Below are 27,590 nucleotides of genomic sequence, written 5' to 3'. Positions count from 1 at the left end.
GTTGTCATGCAGGTGGGTATATAATGGACAAATGACAAATCTTGAGGTGTCACCTTCTGTCACTGTTTTACACTTCTTTACCCGTTCAAAAATTGCCAGTCTGTTTCCAGGGCAACACCCTCCACTTATTTAGCAAATACATTGTGTTCACAAGTTTACAAATATATAAATATTTTGATATTAAGAAAAAAGTCATGCAGTAAAGGGTTAATGTTAGCTCCCATTAAATGCCACTGTATATTCATCCACCCAATTAGTATGAATACCTATATGTTAACTATAACAACATCCCTATAGAGCAGGGTTTTCTACCGCTTTTTTAAACAGCACCCCCTTCTGTCTGGAGGTTTCAGCTAACGTGCAATTTACAATTTTTGCTCACTGGTACCACAGCTGCAAGAATAAACTGATTACCCCCCCCCCCCCCCCCCCCATTTATTTAATATATAAATTTGTCACAAGTTTGAGACTGACAAACTGCTGCTTAAGAACAGAATAACAAACAGTAGACTGTATTATTAAAACTTTCAATTACATGTCTTAGAATGCACAGAATTAAAAGTAAAATTAAAAGTATTCAGGAATCTTTTTAAAAACACTCGTATTTGCCTTCTATTCTGCAAAGTTATTACTGTATTTTTATTTTTATTAAAGCAGCATAAAAAATTAACCAAAGGGCCTCTGTATAACTTTCTGTCGCTTTGCACTTTCTGTACTCGTGTTTTCTTCCTACGTTTTTCTTTTGCAAGAAATTGATCCGTTTCAAACACATCAAAATAAATTCAAACCGCCGCTATTGCTGTTACTAAAATGCAGCCGCGCCTAATAAATAAATAAAACAAAACCCGTCAAAGCATGAACTGTGATTATTGTTTATGTTTAGCGGAGCATTTATACAAAAAAAATGCAGAAATACTGTGCTTCACTTATACAAGTTGAAAACAGTAAGTTCATGCGCACCACAGCACCCTCTCCATAGGCAGACTCGCCAGGCGCAGCCTGCTTCACCGAGTAGAGTGGAAATCACGCATGCGTACAGGTGGAAAGTGAGGATCTAATGGTTTTTGTTTTTTGTAATCTGCGGTTCACTTTGAGCTACTAAACAAGCATGCCATATTTATGCACAGTGGTTTAGAGATACTATATAATACCGTTAAAAGTAATTTCCATTATTTTCTTTCGCTTTAATTTGTATTTGTGCGTTTCTCCTGCGTATCCCATGACCCTTACAAGTACCCCTGAGGCTGTATGACTATTAGGGTTGACACCTGGCCCCATAATTGCGGTGGAGTATCAAATTCAGTGCCCCGTTTGTTGTTTTCTTAATATAATAGTCACATTATGGCAGCAGTGTGGCGTAGTGGTTAGGGCTCTGGACTCTTGACCGGAGGGTCATGGGTTCAATCCCAGGTGGGGGACACTGCTGCTGTACCCTTGAGCAAGGTACTTTACCTAAATTGCTCCAGTAAAAACCCAACTGTATAAATGGGTAATTGTATGTAAAGATAATGTGATATCTTGTAACAATTGTAAGTCGCCCTGGATAAGGGCGTCTGCTAAGAAATAAATAATAATAATAATAATAATAGGTGCTGTTTATTTATAACAAAAAGTAGATTTTACATTTCAACTTTTAAAAAAATATATGTTATTTTTATGTTACGTTGTTTATTTTTGCTGAATCATTAAGTTCGCTGAAGCTTAACATGAATGACAAGCTCTGCGCGTATCCGCGGAAGATTCAAAATCGCCGGGAACCCGCTTTGATTAAATAAGCCGGGCACGTGTTGAGACAAGCGCTGCTACAAACTGAAGGAAATAAACACGTGACCTCGCCCAGTCCGCAGCACAGCTGTGTGCTACGTCATAGTACTGCGCGCACACGCTCCTTGAATGAATGTTGGCGGCGGAAAGTGGCGTCTGATTTGTAAGCGTTGTAAGAAAAAAAAAAAAAAAGTTGTCGATTTTGTTTTTTTCATTGCATGGCTTTCAAACCGTTTCTACTAGCCATCTCCTCAAAACTCAATCTTGGTGATATTAGAACCTGGAAAGTTACATCTCTGCTATGGTGAGAAAAAAAAATAAAAATAAATCCATGCTTGAAATGCTTTTGAACGAGTGTGTTCACACTGGATCTGAAACGGGTTGGTCCGCATTCGGTATGGTTCGTTGCGTTTGGTGTGAAAAACAATTCGCTTGCGAAACGAACCGTACCGAGTCCACCAAAAAGTGGTCTCTCTCCGTTTGGCAAACTGACCGAGTTTGGTTCGCTTGCTAAGCCTCAATGTGAACAACTTCTGGACTCGCTGCTTTTGCACTCAGAAGTAAACATTTCGCGCTTAGTTTAGTTAATGTTCTGAGGAAATAAGTTGAGGAAAAAAACTTAATGTCTCGGGGAACTACACGGACAGTGCGAGGTACCAATTATGTTCAGATAGAAATGAGGCCAGACGCCAAAATCCAAGCCGAACTGGACAAAACTAACAACAATAGTAAACTATTCTAAAATTACTTTGTTTAATGCCTACAGACAATTGTGCAGCATTATTAATTGAACTCGTGCCTTTGTATTTTGATAGAGTTTTTAACGCTAAATTGTAATATAATATTGGCTGTAAAGACAAATTTGCTGTCTTTGTACTGTATATCGAAAACATCAAGTATGGCTCCAAAATGTATTTTAAATTGAAGTGTGTGTAATGATGAACGTTTGTCCCCTTGGTAATGAGATGCACATCTCTAGGGTTTCTATTCTGTCTAATTCATTTCAAATGGAGTACAGTCATTAATTATCTGTGTTGCTTTTCCCAGGCTTGCAGTTGGCGCAAGCTGTTTAATGTTGGAGAGGAATTTGAAGATGAGGTGAGACAGTTAGGCCACTGCCATGTTATTTTTCCTTCCCTCTCCATATAAGGGTCTTTTGACCTGGTGATTTGGTTTATAAGTTAGGATATACTTGTCTTATAACAAGACACCCATACAGTACACACATCTTATTCAGTTATTATAAATCACAAAAAGGACATTGGAGAAACTACTGTTAAACATAATTGTTTCTAATTCATTTTACTCTATTTTTTAAATATTCAGGTAATTTACACATATAGAGTAACATGTTATGATTAAGAACATAGATCAAGTCATATATTAAAGTTTTATGTTTGATGCATTTCTCATTAATATACAATAAATACTGCATGTATTAAGTACAGAGTTGCATACATATTCACGCAGCAGTGGTTCATGCATATTTTCCATAATTAGGCTCTACAGTATGAAGTGTTTACAACTGAGTGTGCCATATTTTAGTTAAGTGATTTTTGAATTGTGCTGTATTTTATACACAGGATTTGCAAACAGGATAAGCTACACTGGAATTTTTACAAACCCTTAACAGTGATTGGTTCATTTCTCATATGTGATTACAGTACATACAATGCTATGATTCTCAGTTTCAAGCCTAGCACAGTAAGCTGGTCAATCTTAAGTTTTACCGGTAAATGTCAACATTTAACAAATAAGGTGGTAAAATCAGAAATTAAAGAAATAGATTACATTTCAGACATTTACCAGTTAATTTATAATTTTCCAACGCTTACTGGTAAATGTTTGAAATTATGAAGAATTAGATTGCTTTTCAGACATTTACCGGTTCATTGTATGAATTACCTGAAGCTCATTAGTAAATGCTAGGGATGTGTACCTTTAGCTTGACAATGATACAATATGTACCTCGATACATGGGCTGCGATACGATACGTATCACGATACAACTAATAAAGCACAAAAAGTTGCTTATCAGTATAATCCAGTAATGCTAACTGTAAAAACTTGAAATCCTGAATAATTAAACATTTATTATTCAATCTCATTAACTGTGTTCCTGAAACAAGTGTAAATAACCATTTTTTCAACTCGGAGCAAGGACAGTGCGAACATACTACTCATTCTTCAATAAAGAAATAGGTCTGTACCAAACAATATATTCATATTGACAATAAGGTATCAAAACAAATAGCAGGCATTACCTTTTTTAAACCAAAAGTGATTTTTTTTTTTTTTTCATGAAATGTCTACAGCCCTGAAATTTCCAACATATGTTTTTATAAGTAACCTTCTAAAATACTAAAAAAAAAAAAAAAAAAAAAAAAATGTGTGGGGCACAATACTCCTTTTTTAAAACCCCATTTCTTTATGCAGTATGGCTTTGTGGTCTGCTTTGCAAATGGCAAGAACACCTAGATCAGGGGAGCCCAGCTCTGGTCTTAGAGGGCCGTAGCCTAGCAGGTTTTATAGGTCTCTTTAAATCAGTGCGGTCTACATCGATACTGTGGCATCTTCATGTTCACTGAAAGATTAGTTGTATTTATTTCCAATGTACTTTGGTAACTTCTGTTCGGCATATCTTGCAAATCGCATTTGACTTATCAAGCTCGTTTCCGTTTTCATGTAGAAAAAAAACACTATAGGTTTAGGTTTGGGTTTATTCTCTTTGGTCTGTCGGTCTTTTGCGTCCGCCATCGCGTCTTCTATGAGGAACGCATTGTAATGACGTAAACAATATTTGACCCAGGAAGTAAAGTAAATAAATGATCACGCGCAGTCCCGCGTCGCTTTATTTTTCAGTAAATGATGTTGCATTATCACTGCATTTAATGAGTTTCAGTGCATTTGTATTGGTATGAATGATTCCTTATCAATTTAAACCGAACCTAGAGGTTCTGGATCGATATATCGTCCATACCGGTGAATCGTTACACCACAGGTATATCATCAAATAATTTATTTATTCCTGCATAGAAATAGTCAATTAACCAAATAATCATTGTCGAAGAATAGATGTATTTCTGCATACATGTTTTCCATTAACAAAATAATCATTAATGAGCTTACAGTAATGCACAATTGAGCATTTTAAAATAGTTCATCATAGTACTGAACAATATTGTGATCGACTTACATAGAACAACCAACATTATAGTAAGCTTGCATCTAAAACAATTCACAATGGTGTTGAAGGATATAGTACTCCAAATACAAAGTAGTTTGATGAAAAGTAACACCTTCATTTTTTCAACAGAAAAATCACACATTGATTCTGTCACAAAACGCCACAAAGACATATTTATTTAGAAATAGATATATTTTCTTCCTGCAGCATGGTAGATTCTTGTGGTACTTGGAGTTACACAGGACTCCTGTAGCCTTACAATAGCACTTTTTGTTGGAACCCTTTTTATTGCACATACATCGTTTTGAACCCTTGCCCATCAGAAAGAGGCTGCTTAGAAATAATTTCCATGTCATGCTGGCAACTATATAAATCCGCAAAAGCGATTCGAAAGACATTCGGTCATTAGCCAAAGGCACTTGGTTATACTTGAGATTTACCGCTTTACTTGGTAAGTGTCGACATTTGTCAGTAAATCTTAAGATTTGCCAATATTCAGTTTTGTACCGTACCATAACATACATAAATATGTACTAAAGAAAATCTTGAGTAGCCATAAAACGGAGTGATGGGGGTTTAAGACCTGTCTACAACCATGCCATAAGTGTTACTGATTATATTAAATTATAAAATGAAACCCCTTGCTTACCTGCATTAACCTGTTCTGTATTTGTATCTATAGGATTTTCTGTCGGCAGTGGTGGATTTAGAAACCAAAATAGGCACTTCCCCTGCAGCGCCTGCCTCTGTGACAGTACGTCACATTGGTGCAGGTCTCAGGGCACCAACAACAGCCAGCCTGCAAAACCCCAGTGTAAAACCTAGGCATCTTCAGCATCTTCCAGAAACATCACCATCCCTATCTCCAAACAGTCCAGTCCTACAGACCAGTAAACATGGTACCCCAGACTCAGAAATACAGCTGCCGTCTAAAATTAAGGGGCCTTCTGACCCGCTTTCGTGTGTCACTGCACAGCAACAGAACGCTGCATCTAAGTTCAGATTTGTGAGCAAGGCAAACTCATTTACCACTGGAAACCCCCGGGGTGTGGTTGCAGATGACTTTGACAACCTAGATCTCTCGCTGCCAGCTTACGAAGAGCCCATTGCTGTGGGGAGTGGGTCTGTTTCTGAACAGGCTGTGCGAGAGAACAAGCGTCTTGAAATTCACGGCTCCACTGTGTCGTCAACTAGAACTCCACAGATGCGCCCCAGAGTGGATTCTGCTTTTCACGAGTCCGCGGTGAAACGGCCGCGTGATTCCGATCCGGGCTGTCATCAGGATGGGAGGTCTAAGTTTCTTCAGATTTCCACTTCAGATTCAGTTCCTGAAAGCTCAGACACACGGATTCGCAATCAAAGCAATTGCATACGCAAAATGGGAGAGATTCCCGTCTCCGTCAGTATGCAAACAAACATTCCTCAAGCAACTCCATTAATTGTTTGTCCAGCTCCTTCAACACCCAGAAGCCAGGCACTAAGACCAATAGCAGCCAGCTTAAGGAGTCCGAGTTTTAGCTACACTCCCAACATAACGCCTAATAACCCCCGGCTTGCAAGACCCCAGACCTCAGCTCAGAACTACTCCTACCCCAGCAGTACAGGGTCTAGCAGACCAGCCTGGTCCCCCCAGGAACCCCGTACCCTCCAGCCCACCACTCCAGTAGCGGCCCCAAGGATGCCCTGTTCCCCTGCAGTCGCACCCAGCTCCCTGCAGACCCCAGTCTACACCAACCACTTAGTGCAGCTGGTCTCGGCAGCTAACAAGACCCCTCAGTCTGCTGCCTGGGGCACCCCCCAGGCCAAGACCAGGCGCTTCCCAGGACCAGCGGGGATTCTACCCAAGCAGGTGAGGCACTGTGCTTGCATCTTTCAGGCTTTCCAGAATCCCAGCGGAAATGATAATAATGAATTGCAGTTCGGGCAAAGCAAAACTGATCAATCTATGCAAAATGTTTTCTGACATTACACACCAAAGTATTAACTTCTTATAAATCACAAAAATAAAAAAATAAAATTTTTTTTAAAAACAAATGACCCATTTGAGAATGTAGATAAACTTTTCTGTACAGTAGAATGCATGTTATATTACTGTAATATGATACAGAGTATATTTTTGTTTGCCAGCTAATTCAAAATGAAAGAATATTGAAACATGAAAACCCATGGCACTGCACTACAATTTACATAATCTTTAATTGTGCTTGTTGATTCTTCAGCATGGTTCTGTCCTGGAGGAGTTCAGGCATATAGAGGGGAAGCGAGTTCTCATCCGTAGCCCCAGGCTTCCTGGGAGTGTGGAGTTTCACCCAAATTGGCTTTCTCAGCTTTACACCTACAGTGTAGCCAGACATTATTTATTTATTTACTCGTTATTTGTTAATTAAAATATTCCCGCAGGCGCTCTGCAATGGGAGTCTTGTGCCCTGAACTCTCCTGCCATGGGAGCAGGAATTAAGATAGTGTGCAGGGTGGGTTTCAGAAAGGATAGCGAAATTATCGCAGTAGTCCCTTGCTAGTACACATACCGTTATGCTGGACACAATGTATGCCCCCGATAATATCCAATTCAGTGTCACGCTAGGTCATTGTGAATTGCATGATCCAAAGTTTTGTTTTGTACAGTAACGTGTACAGTGCAGCAGCATGATTTATTTGGTGTTACCGGTAGCCTGTAGGCTAAAGTATAAAGAGTGCGCTTGGTATTCATTTGATTTTACTACTGTACTAATGTATAGACCTACTGTACAGATTTATATTTTTACGCAATGTAATGTGTACAGAGAACACATTTAATGTTTCGGCACAAGGATTTATTTTTAGCGAGGGACTACTATTTTAGTTTTTTAGGTTTTATCTCACATTCTGCAACACACACAGAAAGGGTGATTGGATGGAATGAGGTTCTATTTTTTTCTTAACAAGTAAAATATACTCAAAAACAATTGTTGATTTAACTTGTAATGTCCATTGGGGTATCACATATTCTTCATTACTTTCTCATTTAATGTTGCATATAGTGTTTACAGTCCTGCCTCAAATGCCACCGTCTTCATACACTGTTCCACCGAATTCCGGCTGAATCCTACAGGACACACATATAAATATATTGCATTATTTTTTCCATTGCTTTATATGGGGAAAATCGTGCATTTGCGTCTTCCATATCCCCCCATATAAAGACTAGAAGAGCGTTTGTTTTTATCCGTCCCCATGTGAGGTCGCCATGCATGAAAGGGTTAAACATGTTTAAACATTTAGGAAATTAAACCAACATCCCTGATCGTGAGAGGTCTGAATGTTTTGTATGTTACTGCTGATTGTTTGGTCTCCTGTTTGCAGCTCCTTGGGAGAAACCTGGAAGAAGTCATGGTCTCCGCTCCACAGACCCCAGCTCATGGAGCTCTAGCGAAGCTGCAGCCACAGGTACCTGGGACTCAGACCAGTGTGGGAGGAGGATTTCTAAGGAGTCCATGCATTTAAAGCGGTTGTAGCCAACAAAATAATTCTGTAAATCCTACCTGTTGTCCACTTCCAATCCCAATATTGCGTCTGTTATGTGCACTTTTAATAGAAACCCATGTTACAGTAAACCTTGCATTTTATAACCGGATATCTGGTACTGCACTTTGAGAAATCTTTGTTTGCAAGTCATGATTTTAGGTAGTGTTGCACTTGCTTGGTCAGCTGGAGAGTGATATTGGCCAATGCTGAAACTCCCACCTGAGACGAGGTGTTATTTTCACTGGTATTTTCCTTGTATTAAATATCTTTTGGTTCTTAGCGTGTTGTTTATACTTTGTTAGGATATGGCGATATTTTAAATAAAGCACTTGTTGCAGTAATTTAAAATAGTCATGGAAGGTTTCATATGATGGCTTTTTTGATTGGCAACAAACATTCCTAGTATGTTTTTAACATTTCACGCGTTTATTACATACCGCTCCCCTCAAAGCATCAAGCTTAATGCGGATGAACTTGTACTGCTGTTACATTGTTAGATTTACAATTTAGTCTCTTTTTCAAAACACTTTAACATTTTAAATAGTGTCATGAATTGGACCATTTTTTCTTAACGTAAGAAAATCTACCATCTCTCACTCTGCCCTTCAATGCTCGTCCGGTTCCTAGTAGCCGTTTCAAATACAACTATAGAATTATAAATATTAAATATACTAAGTTTTTTGGGTGGAATTGGTGCAAGGTTCATGGAAACAATATATTTTTACAGTAAACTTTTAGATATGCTTAAAGCATATCTAAAAGGCAGATTTGGAGAAAAATAACCTGTATTGACTGCAAACCCCAAAATATAGTAATGGAAAAGTAACGTGACATTTGAAACTACTCCTGCATGAATGTCAAAATAAACTTTAGATTTCATTGGTGTGTAGCAGAGCCCGAGTTCTCAGCAGACGGTGGAAGATGAGTTTGAACGAGGTCCTTGGACAGCAATGAAGACTGAGCTAGGACTGGATGAGAAGAATCCCTCCAGCTTTCTCAGAACATACAGTATTATCATGGTGCTCCGCAAGGTAAAACCCAGTGCACATTTCATGTGCTGCCAAAAACTGTGAAATTACACTTTCCAACATAGCACAGGTTACAACACATTTTCCATAAAAAATGTTTCGATTCATAAATTATTAAAGCAGGGTATGCCAGGAGGCAAAAGGCATGTGCTTGAAATAAAACATGACTTCATAAACAACGTTGTCCTCAATCAACCTTACAGTGTCCCAAAATGCCTAAGTGTAGCAGGGTTCTGGTTTGCAATAGCTGTGGAGGAGAGTCAAAGGGCTGCTTTAAACAGTGTGTTGCATAACCAAGCCCCTTTTTGTTTTGCAGTTGATTTGTTTCCCTTCAATTAGCTGAATTGTAGTCTGGGGTCTCTCTTCTCAGGCTGCTTTAAAACAGCTCCCTAAAAACAAGGTGCCCAACATGGCGGTGGTGGTGAAATCACTTGCACGCACAAACAGCGACGCCAGGGCTGTTTTCAGGGACCCAACGGGTAAGAGAAAAGCTTTTATTTTACCCCCTGTTGGGATTTAGGGGTGGCATTTGAAATACTGTGTGAACATCACACTTCAGGGTTTAGTCTATATCTAGCGAGAACTGCATGTCACATTGCTATGCAACGTGCAGTTGACATGGGGAGGGAAAGGGGAGGTGTATACAGAGGCATCTTTGGCAAATTCCCCCTGGCCTTTCTCTACACTGACTGCTATTCACTACATACCGTATTGCAAATGAAAAACTTGCTATTATTTTGCTATTTTTTTATTTCCAGATATTCTGGGTCATTCGCCAACTTTAGGATTGCTGCGGAATGTATTTTACTATATATGAATATCTGTATTTTGCCCTATTGCTGCGTGCCTCTGTATGGACAAAGTTCAGTGTGTCGGTTGTTCAAACTTAGAACACAACAATGCAATGTCTTTTTTAACACAGCTAAGATATATCTTGAGCTGCACAGCACTGAAAACGTATTTCCTTCTGCAGGAGAGATGCAAGGGACTGTTCACCGGCAGCTGCTGGAGGAGAGGCAGCCTGAACTGAAGAGTGGTGCCGTGCTGCTTCTAAAGCAGGTAAGGACACTGAATTCCTGACTCCCGAGATTGCTTCATGCTATGCTTAAATACAATGTCTTGGCCATTTCTGGGGGTAAAATGAACAGATACCAAACCCAGTGATTCTGCCTTGGTAGTACATTGATAAGTATGGAGGTTTGTGGCAAAGTGGTTGCTGATTATGTACAGGTGCAGAGGTGATGCAGTGCAGGAGTAAACAGACAGATTTGTAATCGGGTATGGAAAAATATACGTTTTATTTTCGTTATAATCCAGGTCTGGTGACAAAATAATAAACTCCGGTTATACACAGCGATGCGTAAAACACGGAGAACAGTAACAGGGATTGCAGACCTAAACAATAAACACAGTATCTCTCCCACAATATACAACCACAGTCACCAGTCCTGAGTGCGTGCTGTAGTGCTCGTGGTGGGTGATACAGTTTAAAGAGTGACAAATAGTGCAGTGCTGTTCCGGGTTCAGTGCTGGATATTAGCGACAGCTCCGGAACGTCTTAGCCGTCTATAAACACACAAATAACAGTTATAGACAAGACAAACAAGCAAACACTCACGATACTCTAAATACACAGTGCACGGGTCTTTTTCGAAACCAAAAGCAAAGGAAAAAATTTACAATTCTCCGGCCCCTTTTATGCGATTTATGCATGACCCTTTGGTAAACGATTTCAGCTGACTCTATTGCCTGCAGCTGCTACCTCGTTTACCTTACAGGTCAATACATTCCCGCACCGGAGTCTCGTCTTTTTCCAGGCTGACTGACTTCCCGACCCAGGGACAGCCTGTCCAAAGCCTTTCCATTTCGCTACTTAGTACCGTCACTGGTCAAGCGGGAGATTTACAACCAGCACACATTATTTCCGTCACAAAGTTCCACTGCACTTATGGTGCACCCTGCTCATTAAAACCTGGATAGATGTGAATAGGGGATGGTCATCTATTCAGGGATACCAAGATATTGGCAGTAAACAAAAGTCCCCCTTCCACTCTTAACCCTTTGCGGTCCATTTATTAAATGCGCGTCAGGCACGCCAGGTCTAATTTATTTTCACACGCGCAGTTAATTTTAGATGCGCTGTTTAAAAGTATTTTTTTTCACAGTCAAACGGGTTTAAATGGCCCTGCATATCAACAAAGCACTCACTAGGCATCTCCAGCCCCACCCCACCCTTTCGTTCGCTATAGCTTTCACCTATGTAAGAAATAAATAATAATAATAATAGTCGTACATACCGATCAATCATCTCCTGATCACTCGTTTTATCACCAAACTCTTCAATAATGCGATCCAAGTCATTATTTTATTACTATAACATCTCAAAAAAGCTCTGCAAATGTCCGTGTTCTCTGTGCGCTGATTCACAGGCAGCCAGCTTGTTTACTTACGACCGCCCCGTTATCTGATACCAGGGCCATGTATGACTAATCATGAGATACGCCTTTTTTTTTTTTTTGACTTGTCTTGGCTCCTGTCGTTCCCACTCGGCCATTGAATGGTTTTCTTGACTTTCCGGAGAAAAGACGACTAAAACCCGTTTTTTGCGTTTCTATAATGATGTCGGACAGGGTCCGACAATGGACCGCAAAGGGTTAAATCGCAGCAAACCATCATGCATGGCTGAATACTTTAATATTAAAATGTACACTTTTATATAGCGCCTTTCATCATAAATGATCCCAAAGCATCTTGCAATAAAAACATTAAAAAAAAAACAGAACAGGGCTCCCGAGTGGCACATCCAGTAAAGGCGCTCCGCGCGGATGTGCCCTTTAGTCTGGAGATCGCAGGTTCGAATCCAGGCTATGTCACAGCTGACCGTGACCGGGAGTTCCTAGGAGGCGGCGCACAATCGGCTGAGCGCTGCCCGGGTAGGGAGGGCTTAGGTCGGCAGGGGAATCCACGGCTCACCGCGCATCAGCGACCCCTGTGGCCGATAGGGCGCCTGTGGTTCTGCAGTGGAGCCGCCAGATCTGTGTTGTCCTCCGGCACTATAGGTCTGGTGGCATTGCTGTGGATCTGCAGTGTGAAAAATGACGGCTTGGCAGGAGCACGTTTCGGAGGACGCGTGTTCCAGCCGCCGTTTCCCGAGTCGGCGGGGGGGTTGCGAGCGGTGAGCCGAGGATACAGATAATAATTGGGCATACTAAATTGGGGAGAAAACCGGGGTAAAAAAATTGGCGACAACTAAATTAAAAAAAACAAAACAAACAAAAAACAGAACATGGACGTCCACCAAAAAAACAAACACACAACCCTCCCGGTCATGATCACTTCCCCAGACATCAAGGCCATCACTTAAATACCATAAGTCAGTTAATTTGGACTTAAACACAGAAAGAGAACAGTTATCTCTTGGTGCCACACAGACAAAACAAGAATCCCCCAAATTGGCTTGGGCTTCTATGGGATTGTCTGCACAGAGCATTATGTGCTTTTTATTTGAGGCTGATTGTTCTGCTCGGTAAGTCTAAGCCTGTGACATTTACTTTCTTTTTTTCTTTCAATGCCGGTGCCTCATCCGAACTCCAGATTACACCATAGATTTCTTGGCTCTGTCTAAAAGTCACTCCATTGCTTCTGGCTTCCTATTAAAGACACCACTGCTTCATAGTGATTTCTGGTGGGAATGGCAAGAATAGCAGTTTCTGACATTAATCATTAACGTGGAAGGGAGTAAGGCTGCAGCTGTTTAAATGTGTAAAAGCCCCTGTTAATTTTACTAGTAATAAACATTTTGAAAATCCTAAACTATAAAGTCCCATTAAGCAGTTGTCAAGTCTATCATTTTATCCCCGGTGTATGTTTGTATTGCTTCTCCATCCCATACTCACTAAAGGCATTCCAATTCATTATTAAATGATCCTGCGCAGAGTGGCTGTAGATGTATTGTTCTTTACATACTTGCGAGCCAGCTCTGGTATACAAGTGCTTCTTAATAAACTACAGTCCACAATGCACCTGACTGGGCTCCACTTCCTGGCAGATGAAGACTCTGAGGCTGGCTTGGGGAGAGTACAGTTCCTTGCCTGTTTATCATGCTGTCATGTCAGCATTTGAGAATAAATGTTCCTGTGTATGTGGAACACGGATAGGAAAGAGGTTGGCAAAATTCAATTAAGCACTGTTGTTTCAATTGACGATATACAGTATAAGTAACCTCTCATACGATTGCTAATAATAAAAAAATTAATACAATAAAAAAAGCAGTTTTATTACCAAAATATTTGAGTTTGTCTGTAGACTTGCAGAATGTTTGATAAGTGAAACTTAGCCAGCAGTTGGTGTGTGCTTAAGATCTGCTTTATGATAATTAGCCATGAGGTTTTCTGAATGCCCACTGAAGCACAAAACCTTACAATTTGTTTTATTACAGCTTAGCACTGTAGTAAATGCAAGGTAATGTTTAAGGTTTTATAAGGTAACAGTTTAATATACCTGTGTTTTCTTTCTTGACAAGGCCCTTTTAAAACAGTACTGTTCAGTTTACAGAAAATATAAATGTCAGCCTTGCCAGCAAAGTACAGTATCAAGCTCCTGAGTCGGAGTGAGCAGCACTGGCCCTTCCTGACCAGATATGTCTTCCATCCATATCCTCAAACAGGTTATTTCATGTTAACAGTTGCCTGTGCTAATCATTTTAACTACAGCAACTCTTGGTTCTTTCAGGTTGGAGTGTTTTCCCCATCCCATCGTAATCATTACTTGAACGTGACCCCGAACAACTTGCTCAGAATTTACTCCCCTGATGGGACAGAGTGGGCCTCCAGCCAGCTGCCCCAGAATGTACTGGTAAGTGACGCTCACATAAGTGCCAGACCTCCGGTATCTTTTACGAATACTTTCCTTTAGGTTAGGAACTTCTCTATACATTACATGGAACTATCCTCTTGTATATGTGTGTACAATATGAACATATTGAAGGGCCTGTTGTGAAGGGATCTGTCAAGAAGTGTTGTGTGATCCTTTGAAAATGTCTTTGTACCATTTATAGTTGTTTTTGACCATCTTGACAATAGATAACCTCCATCAGTAGACATCAGATACATTTCTCAGTCTGCATTTCTTTCTTATTTGTATCTCTGTCTCTATATTAACAAGGTGACAAAAAAACTTCATACTTTGTCATATAAAAGTTACAGCTTTGGCTGCCGTTACTTATTAACTTGCTAAACGTGCAGTGGACTAAACCAATTGTTATTTAAACTGACTACAATATCCACTTAAAAGCTTTCTCACATAGGTCTTAATGGGAGTGTGGCTTCCAATGACTTCTATTTGTAATGCAGGGGTGAGACCGCACTGTGTTCAATTCTGGTCACTACAGTCAGCACTCCCATATCCGACCCTATAAAATGTTGACTTCAATGACGGTTAAAATAGTGCGGCACATATCTAATTATTTCATTTTGGCCCGTTCCAACCCAAGTCCATTTTTCAGGGAACACAAAAAAGATACAATGTCAAAAATACAAAGCTGGAAGGACTGTGTTTTAAAATAAGTAGGCTTCCATTTAGATGTACTACAGTTGGTTTTGTTGGTACAGTACTATATTTTCAACAGAAAATTGAAATCAAAATGTTACCCATGCACAGAACTGTGTAAAATCTAAAAGGCAATGCAATTTAGCAAAAGATTAAAAAAAGCACCGCCAGTTTCCAGAATTAAGAGTATCCAAAGTCAGTAATCAAAATTGCAGAATATAGTGCTCGATAAGGCCCTAATGTCACAGTTCACTTTCAAATTAAAATGCACAAAAGCAACTAAAGATGACAGATTTAAAAAAATCTAAAACTGTTTACTGATTAACTGTTTCACATTACAGTAGCTGGTCTCGTTCACTTTGTTGCGGAATTTTCATCGGGTCAAACTGGAGGAAGCGCTGTGTAACTGCACAATGAAAACACTGATTTGTGCATGCAAGAAATAAAAAAAACTGGCTGTGACAGATAATCAAGCAAATTGTAACACTGAAGAAAACTGGTGACAGTCGGAAATTGCATGTGATTAAGTGCATTCATTTGTTTCTGAATAAAAGGACGGTAAAATGCAACTGACGTGTATCCGAGTGTTGTATATCCGAGTGCTGACTGTGATAAAACATTTTCCTTGGAGAGAGTCTAACAAACAGCAACCAGACTAATCCTAGGGCTTAAAGATATGAGCTGTGAAGCTAGGCTTAAAGAACGGAGTCTTTTTAGCCTAGAACATTGAAGAACTAGGGGGGGGACTTAATCGAAGTTAACTCAAACCAATACCTTAATCACAGCACAGAAACCAGGACCTGAGGAAATTAAGTGGAGATTGACTTGGGACAGAGGGATGGAGACACATCTTTACACAGTGTTGTGACGGTATGGAATGGGCTGCCTAGTCATATTGACGCTGAACCACTGGGATCCTTTAAGACCCAAACTGACAAAAGTTTTGAGATCAATCAGCTTCTTGGAAATGGACGGGCATTGATGGCCAAATGGCCTCCTTTTGTAATTTTTTCTTATGTTCATGTAAAAATGTTACTGACTGATACATTAAAAAAAAAAAAAAAAAAGATAAAAAAAAAAGTGAGAAAGCATGTAGGTGTGTCCTCTTGTCCTAACTAAAGTCTTTCGGTTGACAGAACAAGACCAGCTCAGGCCTGGAGCAGTCAAAGTGCAGATCTGGGGGCAGCATCTGGAGAATGAACCCAAGCTGCCAACAGGATGAGAACTGCAATTCCAGCAAGCCTTCTAAAGAGCCGCTCGTTTCACAGCTCAGTCCTGAACCCAGAAGGAGGGGGGACACAGCCTTGCGATGCCCGGCAGGAGAACTAGAGAACAGTGCAGACTGGGAAGCAGGTCAGTGTCTCTGTGTATGTGTTATACAGACTGGCAAGGAGGATGCTGGCTCGTTGTTTTAATGGTGTGTGCTCATTGTAGCCTTTCAGATGCCATATTTTAAGGCTGCATTTTTTTTTTCACAGTTATCGATTTCAGTGAAATGTATCAATTACCGCGTAATACGTAGTTCCCGGTGAAAATTCCTGTTTCTTAAGGAATAGTGTAAATATACATATTTATCACGTAACAATAAATACAGCAAACGTTTGCCTTAGTGACGCACTACCTGTTACACTGCATTTAGGAACCTGGCAGCCGGTTTAGTTTGCTTCCTGTTAATGATTGAAGACACACTGCATAGAGCTGCATGATTTCTTTAAAATGTCTTCAACTTAAAAGATGCCAGCAACATCAACGATCGGAAATATATTTTTACAAGAGTTCGCTCTGTCCAGTACAAGGAGGAGACATTTCACGTGTCTGTTGTTATTTTTACATTTATTTATGTATTGTAAGCATATCAATATTTATTCAGGTAAGCATATAAATATTTAAGAACATTTGTAACTCTAGAGAATTCTACATTTTGAATATGACAACGCTATTTTTTTCTGCTTTAATAAATGTTATGTTTAATCGTCAACTATCTTGAAATACCTAATTTTAGACGGTGAAATGCCTTTTTAAATAAGCCATTTTTACTGTGAAAGAAATAGATCCCTAGTTGTAATGCATTGCAGCTGTAGAGAGCACTGCAAACCCATTGGAAGCTGTGACCCTGGTGTTCTCTTTGCAGACGACCTGGATAACCTACTGGGAGAGCTCCCTGACGAGTCCTTCTCTGCTTTCTGATTCCGCTGCCTTGCTCCTCAAGAGACTTTTTTTTTATTTCACACACTGATCATTTTGGGGAAAAAAATGCATAAACACTGGAATGTATAATTTTGTAAATAGTTAAAGTGTATCATTCAAATTAAGATATATTTTTGTGAGACATATTGCTGTGTATTATATATAAAAAGTTAGCCTACCGTTTTTTTCAAAGAAACATGAAGATTGTAACAACTAAACGCTTACTTCAAAGTGCCCAGATGCTAGAAAGTCGTCTTTTCAAATACTGTATGATACTTTATAATAATAAATTTACTTTGACATTTTTTACAGTTAAATGTCTGGAATTTATTTTTGAGACCACAATAAAAACTGTGCTCATACTGCTTGATTTTGATCTGAATATTTTTTTTAAAGCCCATCAGGTTTTTTATTAGGCAATTGAACTGTGGAATGCTGCTGTGAGTAGAACGTCCTTACCAATTTAAAGAATGCAATCAAGAGGCTTTTCAAGTCTGCAGTATACAGTGAATTAAATATTTTCATGAGATGAACCAGGGAATGCCCTTTGATCCAATCCAGCTCTTTTTTTTAAAAAAATGTCAATTTCAATCTGTTTATGTATAGAATAACAAAACCTAATATTTTTAAATACTTAATGAATGCAGCCTACTAAGTTGAGATGCAAGGTATGCTGTGATTTATTTAAGTATTTCTGTAATATAGACTCGTTTTCCTATATTACTATTGGATTCCCTGCTATGTGGAAGCTCAGGCTTGGATTTCAGTTTAATTTATGGTGATTAGTGTTGTACTGCATTCAAACAGCAGGGGGAGCTGTTGCACCAACTATGCATAACATGACTGCATTGGCCAAAAGAATTGGGGTAAAGGAAAGTTCTATAATGACTAAGAGCTGCAGTGGCATCATGCACTAGTCTTCTGGGTTTGAGTCCATCTTGGGTCACAAGGAAAATGAATTTGATGATCTCAACATCACACACAACCCCCCAGACTATCGGACGTGTTACTTCTCTTCATGATTGAGGAGCTTATATGAGATCAGAGAATGCAAGTAAAATCCCCTAGTCGACATTCTCCTGTGCTATACTTACATAAACAGTGTGAGAGTTGTGTGCAGCTATTCAGCGACAAGCTGGGAAAGCAGAAGGAGCTCTCTGACTTTGCAAGGGAAATGATAGTGGGGTCAGTGCATTCACTAAGGTGTATATCAAGACGTGCTGCAGTGGCCTAAATCACACTGGACAAGACACACCTGTATACACCTGAACAGTGCACTGGAAATTTTCAGACAGTTGTACATTTCAATATCCATAGTTGGATATTTGTCTTGTCATGGTCAATTGTTCAGTGTTCCCAGTAGCTAACTTAACTGACTCCTAAAAATAGAATCACAAAGCTTGGAGAAACCAACAATTATTATAAAATAACTGAATGGAATTCCTAAACTGGTTGTAATTGTTGTCAATTGACTATTCCTACAGAGAAGAGCACCATCCTTAATTAGAAAATCCTAAATGGTAAACGGAACCCATGCAAACGTAACTTGGAACTTATTTTTCTTAATAGTTATAAATGCATGAAATATTTTCCAGGTGGAGTAGTAACATCTATAACCAGGAACATTCAAAAAACAATTTACCCTATGGAATACAATTCCATTGGAGCGTGTGAGTGCCCAACATTTCAGACTGTAAAGTGCTAAATGGCCCTGACTGCTATTTAAGGACACAGACTAGGCAAGCAATTGCAACTCAAGAGCAGATCCTGAGCTCCCGAAAGGGTTTAAAATGAGATGGAGGTGGAGGTAAACTCAAAGCATGACACAGACTGCAACAAGAAGGGACTTTGAATTTACCTGGCTTGAATACTATTGGTAGCTGCCACTGATTGAAGCTTGACATGAACGTGGGCGACAAATGTCTGCTTGCCTTTTGTGATGATCACAGATTTTCCAGTCAAACAAATGATACATTTTGCAGGCGTATTTAGAGATTCCTACTTGAAACTTCGTGCAGCATTACATGCTATTTTTATTTTATTTTTCTAATCCTGGAACCCTAAGCAGCTGCTTCTTATACAGTATCTGGCCACCACATTAAAAAATTAATAGCAATTTCTAATTTTTTTACTTGTACTTTTTAAAATCAAGTTTGCAATCATGCCGAGTGGGTCTTACTGCTGCTATTATTCAAATCATGTTTGTTTTTTTGTTTTTTTCCCTCTCTGTTACTTTGACTGAGTTCAGGAGCTGCTCTTCAGTTCTACCAGATCAGCCAAAGTGTCTGCATAAAAGAATGCACTAGCGCCATCTAGTACACAGCACAGTACTGCCAGCAAAACAAAAGGCAACTTTGATCCAAAGTAGCTGCTCTCTAGATGGCATTGGCTAGAGAGACCTATCCTATGGTACAAATATCTGTCAGGCAACTGAAACGGAAGCGCAGCCCCTGAACCCGCCTAAACAGACTTAAAAAAATAAAAAAATAAAAATCAGTATTTAAGTAACTTAATTAAGAAGCACTCAGAATAATGCCATGCATCAGCTGGAACCGCTACATAGAAAACATAATGCCTCACCACCACAACAGATCTGCTGCAGGTGCACTCATTCCTTGCTGTTGAATTTCTATGTTTCTTTTTAAAAAATATCTAAATAAATAAAAGCAGCCATGGACATGCCGCTCATGTTTTGTCCCCCATTACCTCGCTAAAGATGCAGTTTCTGTTGTGAAATTATGTGCTTTTCCACTGTTCTGCCACTGCGGTTTATTAACAGAAAAGCAATGCTGTCAACCCTTATATTTCTATGTGACAAGCAGACAAGTGTACAGCTGTGCAGGTCTCAAAAACACTGGAACAAACGTCAGCATAGGCCTGAACAGCAAAACCAACAGGTTCAGGATAGTATACTGTTCAAGATTCCTACCGGGACACACCACCATAAACAAATATGCATATAGATTACTACGGTAGGAGTGTGAGAAGCAGCAGGGGGGGTAGTAGTACAAACCACAGACTTGATCAGCACCATATACAAGAATGCAACATCCACAGTAAAACTCCATAAAACAGCGACAAAATCAAGATTGAAAAAAAAAGGAGTTCATCAAGGAGATACAATTTCCCCAAAGCACTTCACGGCCACCCTAGAAGACATTTTCAAAACACTGGTTCAATGGAGCCTACTTGAATCACCTGCGATTTGCTGACGACATCCTCGTATTTACAGAATGCCAAGAAGAATTACAAACAAGAATACAAGAACTACACAAAGCTAGCATCAAAGCAGGTCTGAAAATGAACCTGCAGAAGACTCAAGTCATGTTCAATAAATATACCACTCCACAGGCAATTTAAGTCAATTTAAGTCAATTGGATAAAGCTTGAAGAAGTCAATAACTAGCAGTTAGTTTCAGCAATGGAGAACCAAATGTGCGAAATCAACAGAAGAGCAAAATTGGGCTGGAGTGCCTTTGGAAGATTAAGCATGGTTCTGAAAGGGAAACTACCCTTATGCCTCAAGAGGAAAATCTTTCGACCAATGTGTGCTGCCAGTGCTGACTAAAAAATGACTCAAAAATTACAAACTACTCAACAGAGTATGGAAAGAGTATGGGCATGCTGGGAATAACAAGAAGAGACAGGAAAAGGAAGGCATGGATAATAGTGCAAACAAAAGTATGGAATGTTATTAAATAGCAAAAAAACTGAAATGGCAATGGGCCGAACATATAGCAAGAAGAACAGACCATCGCTGGACCAAGGAGATATTAGACTGGATCCCAAGAGATATAAAGCGACCAAGAAGACGACCTCCAGGAAGATGGCAAGATGAAATTAGGAAACACGCCGAAGCAATGTGGATGAGGGACACAGCAGACAGGCTTTTGAGGAAGAATCTTGGGGAGGCCTTCATCCAGCAGTGGATTGAAAAAAGGCTGAAGATGATGATGATGATGAATATGCTGTGTGTAAGGTGTCTTATTTTACTTCAACATGGAAACCATTCTGTCATGTTTTACAAGCAGAAGGAATGATTCTTTCATTATCCCTGTCAATCACTGTCCCAGAGTCTTATCCTCACCTTCATTTAGTTTTATTCTCTATTTACGCTCCCTCATAGCAGCAACTCCCCACAACAGTACCCACCCAAAACTCTACATTTATTTCACTCTGATGTGCTGCGGATGAATACTGATCGAAAAAAAAAGGTAAGAACGTTTCATGTTTACTGCTGGTCATGCGGTGTTGAGTTGAGGGGATACGTCTATTATTATATGATTGTGTTTTTTGCACATGACCCCTCCCATGTGTATGATGCGTATGCTGAACAGTTTCCAAATGTTGGCAAGTATGTTATTGTATTTTTAAAATGTACTTTCGGTATTATAAATGAGATGCACTTTTAAAACACTCAAAATTGGCATGAAACCGTACTTAATACTTTTAGAGGTGTCGTGAGTCAGCATTCATACGCAGCAGCTGAAGATTCAATTACTTCCGGATTGGCTAAAGTCCGTGCGCAGTGAAGTATAGAAATATTTCAGTTTTGAGGAGGCTGATGATGGAATAGTAAAACAATATAACAAGACCTTGTTTTTTTTATTATTTATTTCTTAGCAGATGCCCTTATCCAGGGTGACTTATAATTGTTACAAGATATCATATTATTTTTACATACAATTACCCATTTATACAGTTGGGTTTTTACTGGAGCAATCTAGGTAAAGTACCTTGCTCAAGGGCAGCAGTGTCCCCCAGCTGGGATTGAACCCACAACCCACCAGTCAAGAGTCCAGAGTCCTAACTCCACAGTTTTTCTCCATGGATATTGTGAAGCAAAACTAAGTTAAAGTTATTGCTTTTCATAAGTAAATATCTCAACGTTTATATATGTATATGTTTGATATTGCAATTGTGTTACTATATTTTTCTGTGTTTTGGAAGGCTTCGATATTATCAATGTCGATATGGAAATACGTGCACGATATTGATTTACAATTTTCATATCGTTGCCCAGCCCTACTAATTACCTTTGACCAAACTTTTGTCCTCAAGCAGTTTGGTCGAGAGGATGCTCAAACTGTGTGAAATGATTTTTGTTAAAATAAGACACCGTACACACAACATATTAACTTATTATAAATCACAAAAACAAGGATTGTACTGAAGGTCTGTGGGTGACCTCCTATCCCCAAGCCAGTAGCCTCTTTACACTCTGAGCTTGATAGCAGTTGGCACCTGGCAAGTAGGGGACTCTGTAGGGAGGTGAGGTGGCTCAGTCCCTGACAGTTTTGCTACCTTATTCCGGGGGAGCACCAGAGCCTATGCAACGCTTCCTGTGGAATCTCCAAAAAAGAATGGCACAGCCACGATGTAAAACCTACACTCCCCTGACTGAATGACACGCCATGTGGCTGTGCCTTCACTAGGGGAGACCTCAGGGACCGACCCCCTTTCTGTCTTTTTTTTAATTAAAACTCTGTTTATTCGTTTTACATTTAAACCTAATGTGGTTTCTGCAGCTTGCACAATAACTTGATTCAACCTACATTTATCAACCTACTACAGCAAAGCAAAGCACTCTCCTGAATTGAATTTCCAACCCCTGAATAACAAAATCCCAATAAAAAAAATAAAACAACAGATGGAAGCTGCTTTTTTTTTTTTAAAAAAAAAAGAAATCTGGAATAACTTCGACCTTTGGGACTGAACACAGCATAGAACAAAACGAAACATGCTTAAATAATATATTGGAGTCATTTAAAATGTGATTGTGTTGGGTTGCACCACAGATGTGACTTTCTAACTGAGTCCCATCAATAGGATTTCTGTGTGCCAAAAGATAAGAAAAAAATGTGCATTTGCTCCCGCTTAAGTCATTAAAACACTGCAGCTCTGCCTTTGTTGCTGATGAATGTATTAGTCCTTTAATCATTTCAGGCTCTGATTCCCTACAAGATCGATTGATGCTGGTGTAAGCTATGTTTCACCAACTTTGTATTGCAATCATTAAAACAAAGCAAAACAAATTGATAGAAGTTTGTTTTGTTTAACATAAAGGGCTGTGTTTGCAGCTAGAGGCTTACCCCTACTTCTGGTCTTAGTGCTTGAAATCAATGCATGTGCATCTAGTTAAAGCAATTGTAGCTAACAAAATATGTGCAAATGTGCAGTCTTGGAAGAAACACATGCTTTAGAAAACATTTATTATCATTTTGATTAACATGATATCTGGACTACACCAGATAAAAAATAAATAAAAAAACTCTGTTTTCGTTATACTGCTTTTAGACTGTCTTCCACGTCATGGGTCATTTTACCTGGACTTTTCACCTGGATTGACTTGGCTCTGGGCAAAAGAACATTGCAAAACACTGCAAACACAGTGTAACAGACACATTTCAGAACGCTGCAAACACATTGTAATAGACACACTGTAGAACACTGTAAACACATTGTAATATACACATTGTAAAACACTGCAAGCACATTGTAACAGACACATTGTAGAACACTGTAAACACATTGTAATAGACACATTGTAGAACACTGTAAACACATTGTAATAGACACATTGTAGAACACTGTAAACACATTGTAATAGACACATTGTAGAACACTGTAAACACATTGTAATAGACACATTGCAGAACACTGTAAACACATTGTAATAGACACATTGCAGAACACTGTAAACACATTGTAATAGACACATTGTAGAACACTGTAAACACATTGTAATAGACACATTGTAGAACACTGTAAACACATTGTAATAGACACATTGCAGAACACTGTAAACACATTGTAATAGACACATTGCAGAACACTGTAAACACATTGTAATAGACACATTGCAGAACACTGTAAACACATTGTAATAGACACATTGTAGAACACTGTAAACACATTGTAATAGACACATTGTAGAACACTGTAAACACATTGTAATAGACACATTGCAGAACACTGTAAACACATTGTAATAGACACATTGTTGAACACTGTAAACACATTGTAATAGACACATTGCAGAACACTGTAAACACATTGTAATAGACACATTGTAGAACACTGTAAACACATTGTAATAGACACATTGTAGAACACTGTAAACACATTGTAATAGACACATTGTAGAACACTGTAAACACATTGTAATAGACACATTGTAGAACACTGTAAACACATTGTAATAGACACATTGCAGAACACTGTAAACGCATTGTAATAGACACATTGTTGAACACTGCAAACACATTGTAATAGACACATTGTTGAACACTGCAAACACATTGTAACAGACACATTGCAGAACACTAAATACATTGTAATAGACACATTGCAGAACACTGTAAACACATTGTAATAGACAGCAGCACACAACTACATCCCATTGTAGGAGAGCACGCCCCTGGGTCGTTACACTTTTTTATTTATTTTTTCAAAAGTGTATTTTGCTTTTCATTTTTAATTCTGTCGAGCAAATAGGAGATTTTTTGTAAGTTTGGTTTTATTGATTAACTGAAGAAACTAAAATATTTTAGAGAAAGGGAATGTTTTATGAACACTGTGTAAGATTAGAGGTAAAGGAAATGCAAACCAGAGAATATTTCTGGAATTATTTCATCAGATGTCTCTCCTTTAAAAGAGAGTTATCATTATTTTTCAAAACAAAAAACTCCCCACCTGCAGATCAGTTTTCCGTTGCTGGTATGCAGGGTTTGAAAGGGCTGTTGTAACCCTCAAGCACACCCTCGGCACAGCTGGGCTTTGTGAAGTCTGACAGATTGATGTGTGATCATTTCTTTTCTCACAGCTTCCCAAAGCAAAGGCGGTTCTTGACCTTTCAGTGACAAGGACGGCGACAGCTCTTCAGCCCGCATGATTTTAGAGCTGAAATAGTTTTGCCAGCAATTGAAATGCTTCACACATATCCAGCTGAAATGTCACTCGGTAGAGAAGCAGCTCCCAGATGACAATATTGATTTTCAAAATTACTCATTTTCTTTTTAACAGCTCTAGTTTTATTTGGGATGTCTGTGATCCATAGATCATCAATAGTTTTTTTTATTTTTTTTTATTTTTTACTGTCTTTTAAAAGCCCATCTGTTTTTTAATCATGCATGAGACAGGGCCAGCACCTTGGTGCACAGTCACTACCTGTTCTGTCTTTCTCTCCTTGATGTAGTGTGTCATGCAGACTTTATATAGACTTTATACAGCAGTGTGGAGTAGTGGTTAGGGCTCTGGACTCTTGACTGGACGATTGTGGGTTCAATCCCAGGTGGGGGCCGCTGCTGCTGTACCCTTGAGCAAGGTACTTTACCTAGATTGCTCCAGTAAAAACCCAACTATATAAATGGGTAATTGTATGTAATAATAATGTGTAAATAAAATAATAATGTAATTGTATGTAAAAATAATGTGATATCTTATAACAATTGTAAGTCGCCCTGGGTAAGGGCGTCTGCTAAGAAATAATTAATAATAATAAATACAGTTTGTGTAAGCTCTATAGGGTGTGAAAAGTTGTAACACTTTGAATAACATCTATGCATTATAAAACAGATAGGAAACTCAACACAGTACAATTATGCATGCATTTTACTTTAATATACATTGGTTATTTTAATTGAGAATTAGCCTAGATAGACAATGAAACCATTTGGGAAAGGTTGGTTACAATATGATGGTACATTACCTTCAGTCCACCTTCTTTTAATAAATGAACTACCCCTCCATCCGTTCCTAATGAATTCACTGTTTATTCTTCACTAATATTCTCTTACATGAATTAATAGGGCTGAATTCAAAATGAAGGACTTCAGAACTCAGAGGAAGTGTTATTCCTGTGGGATTCAGCCAGAATTACCCAGGAATTTACTGAGCATCTTTAATATCTGTGAGTGGACACACCCTGTGTTCTGATTTGCGTGACTGTATTTTCAATAATCTCTTAGTTTGGGCACAATCTATGAAGCTACTCTAAAATATCTAGATGTTGTTTTCTGGGATGCTCCCTTCTTATGGCACATTCATCTATTCATTTAAAGACTTTACACCGACAAACACTAAAAGAAAGAAAAATTCAACAAGAAGTCGAGATGTCTTTTTCAGTGTCTTCATTGAGTTGAAACATTTTTCATTGAATTTGAGTTTCTTTTAGCATTTCTTAATTCAGAACTATTGAGTGTTTAATAGTTATGGATGACGACACTAACAAACACCCACACAATAACCATTTTAAACAAGAAATACAATCTGCATTTAACCCCTCCTAAATGTGGTGCCATCTTATGTAGTTATAATTGTTCCAAATTACAATGTAGACCTTCAAATAAGGAAAGTAATTCCCTGAATCCAGCTGTTTAATTTAGGTCTATACTATACACTCTGTTAGCAAAAAATCATATCTATTAAAGAGAACCACATCATAAAACATTGGCTTCTTTTGAAGCTCCTTCCTTTAAGCTTTGTAGCCCAACTCCCAGCCATCAACGACAACCCTAGACAGTTGCTAGGTTACATTAAATCGAAATGGCTTTCTACAAAATAAACCAAATTAAATGCATTTACATGCATCAGATAATTGTGTTATAAATAGGATAGCTGATTGCAGGCTAGTATGTACGATATTTATCTCATTTGTTACATCATCACTGACATAGCCTATGCTTTGCACTCATAGTGTGCTGTGATTATTTCACACAATGGTGCAATACTAAAAGTTTAAAAACTGTCTAAAACTACTTGAAAGGGGGGAAATCTGATACTGCAGTGTAACCTAATTTAGAAATAGATTGAATAATTTTCTTCTTTGGTATAGCATTACATCCTCTTTTCCACGACTTCTTGGTATTCCAGTCTACCAGAACGTGTCCTATCAGGCAGGTCATATATGGTTTGTCTCACTTGTGCCTGTGTCTGCCACTTAACCCTCACTGGCACACAGCCACAAGCGCACACGTGTGGTAGGAGGTGGGGAGTATTGCCTTGTCTGTTTCAATTTAGCACTGTCAAACTGAAGCTGCTGATCTATGTTAAGGCCATATAATGACGTGGCTTATCTTTACATGGATTTGTTGCCTTAAGTTTATACCACAAAACATTGAACACAACAAACTGAAAATTGTATGTGTATTAAATCAGGAAGCTTGCCTTTTCAATGTATTATATGACAGTGAAATGTACTGCCCCTCATCTACAGGGACTCCAAGTTGGTATATGCTATGGTATGTGACTCCCTGCACTATATCCTCCGATAAACCCAGTGTTAGAAAGGCTTTACTTCTGAACCATCAGCACAGCTCAGTCCCCAGCTGCTGAATGAAAACTGTACTTTCCTAGACCTGCATCTGTACTTT

At 38.9% G+C, this 27,590-nt stretch overlaps 1 protein-coding gene across 2 annotated transcripts; it reads left to right on the top strand.

The window, feature by feature from the left end:
- The first annotated feature begins 1,827 nt into the window (after positions 1–1,827).
- hrob (homologous recombination factor with OB-fold) lies at positions 1,828–17,579 on the top strand. 2 transcript variants are annotated; one of them, XM_034055396.3, is made up of 10 exons: positions 1,828–2,068; positions 2,812–2,862; positions 5,634–6,800; positions 8,294–8,377; positions 9,349–9,486; positions 9,854–9,962; positions 10,457–10,542; positions 14,215–14,337; positions 16,167–16,383; positions 17,162–17,579. In XM_034055396.3, exons 1-10 carry the CDS (start codon positions 2,066–2,068, stop codon positions 17,215–17,217), a joined length of 2,034 nt encoding a protein of 677 aa, XP_033911287.3. In that variant the 5' UTR covers positions 1,828–2,065; the 3' UTR covers positions 17,218–17,579. The 2 variants fall into 2 exon arrangements, with proteins under 2 accessions (XP_033911287.3, XP_033911286.3); XM_034055395.3 differs by having other exon boundaries at positions 9,346–9,486.
- The last annotated feature ends 10,011 nt before the right edge of the window (positions 17,580–27,590 follow it).

The sequence above is a fragment of the Acipenser ruthenus genome, chromosome 33 (assembly GCF_902713425.1).
Source record: "Acipenser ruthenus chromosome 33, fAciRut3.2 maternal haplotype, whole genome shotgun sequence".
In the NCBI taxonomy this organism is placed as follows: domain Eukaryota; kingdom Metazoa; phylum Chordata; class Actinopteri; order Acipenseriformes; family Acipenseridae; genus Acipenser; species Acipenser ruthenus.
The sequence above is the reverse complement of the archived record's forward strand: the minus strand, read 5'-3'. Positions and strand labels throughout refer to the sequence as shown.

Coding starts and splice junctions, on each gene's coding strand:
- hrob (XM_034055395.3), top strand. Junction 6,801..8,293: donor CGGGGATTCTACCCAAGCAG/GTGAGGCACTGT, acceptor TCCTGTTTGCAG/CTCCTTGGGAGAAACCTGGA. Junction 9,487..9,853: donor TTATCATGGTGCTCCGCAAG/GTAAAACCCAGT, acceptor CTCTCTTCTCAG/GCTGCTTTAAAACAGCTCCC.